Genomic DNA, 3,739 nt, shown 5'->3' on the forward strand with positions numbered 1-3,739 from the left:
GAGAAAATGTAAGCCAGCAAGAAAATTGATTTTATTCATGCCCTTCCAATAGGGAGAACATCCCAGATCTGAACATCAGAGTGTCTCAGCTATCTCAGGATGGTTTCCCCTTAGACGTTTTCCTTTTTCGGCCGGGCATGGTGGCTCACGCCTGTAATCCCAGCACTTCGGGAGGCCAAGGCGGGTGGGAGTTCAAGACCAGCCTGACCAACATGGAGAAACCCCGTCTCTACTAAAAATACAAAATTAGCTGGGTGTGGTGGCACACGCCTGTAATCCCAGCTCCTCGGGAGGCTGAGGCAGGAGAATCGCTTGAACCCAGAAGGTGGAGGTTGCGGTGAGCTAAGATTTGCCATTGCACTCCAGCTTGTGCAACAAGAGTGAAACTCTGTCTCAAAAAAGAAAAAAGATATTTTCTTTTTTCAGGGACAAGGTCTTGCTCTGTCGCCCAGGCTGGAGTGCAGTGGTGCAATCTCCACTCACTGCAACCTCCACCTCCTGGGTTCAAGTGATTCTCATGCCTCAGCCTCCCGAGTAGCTAGGACTACAGGGACATGCCACCACATCCAGCCAATTTTTGTATTTTTAGTAGAGACAGATTTTTACCACGTTGGCCAGGCTGGTGTCGAGCTCCTGAGCTCAAGTGATCCTCCTGCCTTGGAAGGAGGTGCTAGGAATACAGGTGTGAGCTACTGCACCTAACCTCCCCTTAGATTTTTTTTTTCTTTTTTTGAGACAGAGTCTCCCTTTGTTGCCCATGCTGGAGTGTAGTGGCGGAATCTCGACTCACTGCAACCCCTGTCTCCCTGGTTCAAACGATTCTCCTGCCTCAGCCTCCCACGTAGCTGGGATTACAGGCCCATGCCACCACACCCTGCTAATTTTTTTTTTTTTTTTTGTATTTTTAGTAGAGACGGGGTTTCACCATATTGACCAGGCTGTTCTTGAACTCCTGACCTCAAGGGATCTGCTCACCTTGGCCTCCCAAAGTGCTGGGATTACAGGTGTGAGCCACCGCACCCGGCCCCTTAGACTTTTATAGAAAGGATTTAGACAAGTCACAGGTGGTGGTGGTGGAGGTCAGATTTCTGAACTCATGTGCTGCCTTATAGGAACACAGGTAAAGTTAAACATTGTCAGTCACTGGGTGCTATGGCTCACCCCCGTAATCCCAGTACTTTGCGAGGCAGGAGTGAGAGACCTTGTCTTTACTAAAAATAAAAATAAAAATAGCCAGGCATAGTGGTGCGAGCCTGTAGTTCTATTTACTCAGGAGGCTGAAGCAGGACTAGTTTGAGCCTGGGAGGTCAAGACTACAGTGAGCTATGATCACACCACTGTACTCCATCCTTTCTAAAAAATGAATAAATAAAATAAATTAATTTTTAAGAATTCAGTGCCTACGGAAGCATAGGAAAAACAAAACATTGCCAGTGTTTTTGAGCAATTTCCTTCTCTTTTGGAGCCCCCTTCACTTCACCCTCAAAATGAGAACGTGGGGCTTCCAGGTGAGGAGTTCTAATGCCCCAATTCCTTTCCAGCCTGTCGTAGGACACTCGGGAGCCCAGAAATGGCTCAGAAGCTCTGGGTCCTGGAGTAGGTAAGGAACTGGAGGGCGTATCAAGGGAGCAGGAAAAAAACATTTGCAAAAGCAAAGGGGAGTAGCATTATTATTAAAGTCTCCTGAATATGGAACTACAAGTTGCAACCCTTCTAGAGATGCTTAAGTTCCCGGGGTATCTGCAACAAAACCAGAAAGCCCTAGATCCGTAGTAATATCTTTAGTTCCCCAAATTCCCTTGGTCAATAGCAGATCCTACTTCTGCATCAAGGAAACTGGGTGATAGTGACGCGCGAATGGACTACAAATCCCATAATGCATGTGGGCGGTATGAGGGCGGCGCCATGTTTAACATCTTTTAGAGACACGTGCTAGGAACTACAACTCCCAGAAAGGCACGCGCGGTACCCGGGTCCCCACTGTGCCAGCTGTTTATTTTTTATTTTTATTTTTATTTTTTTACTTTTTTTTTTTGAGACAGAGTCTCGCTCTGTCTCCCAGGCTGGAGTGCAATGGCACGATCTCAGTTCACTGCAACCTCCGCCTTCTGGGTTCAAATGATTCTCCTTCCTCAGCCTCCCTAGTAGCTGGAATTACAGGGACCCACCACTATGCCTGGCTAACTTTTTTGTTTTTTTTTGGTAGAGACTGGGTTTCACCATGTTGGCCAGGGTGGTCTCGAACTCCTGACCTCAAGTCATCCACCCGGCTCGGCCTCCCAAGGTGCTGGGATTACAGGGATGAGCCGTCGCACCTGGCCTGTTTATTTATTTATTTTTTAATTTTTAATTTTTTTTGGTACATACTAGGTATACATATATTTACGGGATAAATGAGATGTTTTGATACAGGCAGGCAATGTGAAATAAGCACATCATGGGGAATAGGGTATCCATCCCCTTTCAAGGATTTACCCTTTGATGTATAAACGATCTAGTTACACCCTTTAATTTATTTAAAAATGTACAATTAAATTATTATTGACTATAGTCATTCTGTTGTGCTATCTAATAGTAGGTCTTACTCATCCTTTTCTTTTTGTACCAATTAACCATCCCCCACCTCTCCCCCATGTACACACCCCCACCCCCAATCTCCTTTTTTTTTCTAGTCCAAGGAACACCACCCCTTACTTGCCGACTTCCGAAGGTCACCGGGAGCGGGTTCTCAGCCTCTCCCAAGCCCTGGCTACTGAGGCGTCACAGTGGCACAGAATGATGACAGGTGACTGGCTGGGGATGTTGGCCTTCTGGATTTTAGGGAGGAGAAAGCTGGAGACCTGGAATTCCAGGTCCTGGAGAAGAGGGGTCTGGGGGCCTGTGGGAATTTTTTATCTTGGTGAGGAAAGAGTTGGGCAGGGTTTGGGAGTTTTAGGTCTCAGTCAAGAGGTGACTGGGGTCCGGGACACTTGGGAGGAGGGGAGGAAGAGGTCGGGGGCGGGGAGAGGGCCGACAACTGAGTCTCAAAGAGGACTGGACTGGGGTATCCAGACTCCCGGGTCTGAGGGAGGAGGGTCTGGGGACCTGGACTCCTGGGCCTGAGGGAGGAGGGGCTGGGAATCTGGAGTCCTGGCGCTGAAGTTTGCCATTCTCATGTCCTACTCATCCTCTCCAGGTGGAAATTTGGACTCCCAGGGAGAGCCTCTTCCCGGTGTGCCGCTGCCTCCTTCGGACCCCACGCGCCAGGAGACCCCTCCCCCCAGGTCTCCCCCGGTGGCTAATTCGGGTTCCACGGGGTTCTCTCGCCGAGGGAGTGGGCGTGGAGGAGGTCCCGCCCCCTGGGGGCCCGCGTGGGATGCCGGGATCGCCCCTCCGGTCCTGCCACAAGACGAGGGGGCGTGGCCTCTGCGAGTCACTCTGCTACAGTCCAGCTTCTAACCCGCCCAAACGCGGCAGCCAATCGCAGCGCGAGGACGTGGTCTGGAGGTACCGCCGGAGATCTGGGACCACTCAGGGCATCAGGGGGCGTGGTCTGGCCCCCACTGCCGGCCCGGGAGGGGAATGGTTTCTATGGCCAAGGTTTGGTTTTCTCAACACTGTCTAAATTTGGATTAAAACTTTGAACTTTCAGTCAATAGCTTTGTTTCTGTCTGTTTGGGGATGTGGCAATGGGGTATCTGAGGGGCAGAGCTGGAGTCGTGGACTCCTGGGTCCTGAGAGAGGGAGGGACAGGGGGCTT

The 3,739-nt window shown here is 50.2% G+C and overlaps 1 protein-coding gene across 6 annotated transcripts in view; it reads left to right on the forward strand.

Annotated features, from left to right (window-relative positions):
• The window catches only part of PLEKHA4 (pleckstrin homology domain containing A4), a 28,601-nt gene extending 24,966 nt beyond the window's left edge, over positions 1 to 3,635 (forward strand). For 4 of the 6 annotated variants that reach the window (XM_055235825.2, XM_063615799.1, XM_063615798.1 and 1 more), the window contains 3 exons: positions 1,542 to 1,600; positions 2,673 to 2,785; positions 3,176 to 3,635. In XM_055235825.2, coding sequence (XP_055091800.1) covers positions 1,542 to 1,600; positions 2,673 to 2,785; positions 3,176 to 3,438 — 435 coding nt within the window. In that variant the 3' untranslated portion in view covers positions 3,439 to 3,635. Of the gene's footprint in view, positions 1 to 1,541; positions 1,601 to 2,672; positions 2,786 to 3,175 lie in introns of those variants that run through there. The other 2 variants (XM_063615800.1, XM_063615801.1) reach the window with 1 other exon arrangement.
• The last annotated feature ends 104 nt before the right edge of the window (positions 3,636 to 3,739 follow it).

The sequence above is a fragment of the Symphalangus syndactylus genome, chromosome 13 (assembly GCF_028878055.3).
Source record: "Symphalangus syndactylus isolate Jambi chromosome 13, NHGRI_mSymSyn1-v2.1_pri, whole genome shotgun sequence".
NCBI lineage: Eukaryota > Metazoa > Chordata > Mammalia > Primates > Hylobatidae > Symphalangus > Symphalangus syndactylus.